The sequence below is a fragment of the Trypanosoma rangeli genome (genome assembly GCF_003719475.1).
Source record: "Trypanosoma rangeli strain AM80 chromosome Unknown Tra_15.4_contig_00892, whole genome shotgun sequence".
Taxonomy (NCBI): Eukaryota; Euglenozoa; class Kinetoplastea; order Trypanosomatida; family Trypanosomatidae; genus Trypanosoma; species Trypanosoma rangeli.
This window is the reverse complement of record NW_021706590.1, coordinates 1,797-3,294: the sequence shown is the minus strand read 5'-3', so window position 1 is coordinate 3,294 and position 1,498 is coordinate 1,797. Positions and strand designations below refer to the sequence as shown.

The 1,498-nt window shown below is 53.2% G+C and overlaps 1 protein-coding gene across 1 annotated transcript, besides 1 other annotated feature; it reads left to right on the top strand.

The window, feature by feature from the left end:
* Positions 1 to 393: 393 nt before the first annotated feature.
* Positions 394 to 466: a microsatellite.
* Positions 467 to 789: 323 nt separating this feature from the next.
* TraAM80_10320 (retrotransposon hot spot (RHS) protein) lies at positions 790 to 1,317 on the top strand (the record flags this gene model as incomplete). The annotated part of the gene is made up of 1 exon (XM_029386948.1): positions 790 to 1,317. One exon carries the CDS (start codon positions 790 to 792, stop codon positions 1,315 to 1,317), a length of 528 nt encoding a protein of 175 aa, XP_029233294.1.
* Between the last annotated feature and the right edge of the window lie 181 nt (positions 1,318 to 1,498).

Below are 1,498 nucleotides of genomic sequence, written 5' to 3'. Positions count from 1 at the left end.
AAACAGTTTACATCGCGGAATTCACGTGCACCGCACCACATGCTGGGCGCAGCGTATATTTGCGTCGCGGGGGGACAATGCGGCGGCGACCCTCCTTCTTCTTGCGGGTGAACGAAGAGGCGGCGGGTGCTCTGCTCCTTCGCACCTCAGCGAATTGCGGCGCAAAATGCCACCACGACGAGGCAGTCAATTTCACTGTGAGTGGGTGATGTTTGCGTGTGACTACGCACACACAGAGCTGTGGGGATCCGAATGTGAAGTGCAATACGAGAAGAAGATAGAAGCCTCGTCGCAGTTGTTGTGTGTGCCGTGCAATTTGCACGGTTTGCCTGGGAGATCTAATTTTCCCTCGTTGTTTGTGTGGGAGGGTGCCGTGATGCATCACGCTTGCGTTGTGTGCGGGATTGGGGGTGCTTGTGCGTGTTTGTGTGTGTGTGAGGTGTGCGCCGCGTGCCGTGTGTGGGTGGCCCTCTCTCTCTTTTGTTTCGTTGCGGCTGCGTGGAGTTGTGTCTCTGCCTGTTTTTTTTTAAATAATTTCATTCTCCCTTTTGACTGCTGGTTGAGTATTGTGCTACAGTTCAGCTCAACCACTACGAACGAAAAGAAAAACAAAACAAGGAAAAACATGTCTGAGACACACGATGAAGAATCTCACGCCACCGAGGAGCCCCCAGCAACTAATGTGTCGCAGGGAGGAGGACGTCCGGCCTGGTCGGGGCTGTCTGGCGACTCGGATGGCCCCCCGCACAGCTCCGAAGTGTGGAAGGAAGAGGGCGCGAAGAGGAGGAAATGGGCAGACAACCGAGGCTGGAGGAACTCTACGAATCCGTATTTGACGCAACATGGAGTCACGTCGTGGGATTTCCCGAGGGCGAAGGGGAAGACATGGTGGTGCGAATGGAGGTGAGAGAGGGCCAACGGCCACAAGAGTTATGGGAGTACACGCAGACTGTGCGTACTTTTCTCTCAGTGGGTGGTGAGGAGCAGTTCCGTCCACCACGCCCACGACTCATGATCCTTTCCTCTGAACAGCGATGGCCGTACTCGCTGAACCATGCAGTGCCTATTGCCGACTGCTACATTAACATTGAGGTGCATCGGGTGTGGAAGATCGTCGAGGGCGATCTAAAAGGAGTGTTTCTCCCTCCAGATATAGACGCACCATACATGAGACGTCATCTTTTGATTGGAACCCCCGGGGTAGGGAAGTCAATGGCGGCTGGCTCCTACCTCCTTTATCAGCTGCTGCACTACGATGCCACGAAGCTCCATGTGGTTGTGTACTGCTTTGGAAGGAATTTTCGCATACTTGTTTGACAGGAGGACACGAACGGTGACAAAATACGAGGGTGAGAGTAATATTGACGATGTTATGGTAAATTTGGCTAGGACTGGAATGAAGGGGTATATTATCATCGATATGGCAGGACAATTTAACGAACCATCGGATAATGTTGTGCCCTCCCATGAGTGGGGCATCGTTATGTTGTCGTCCCCG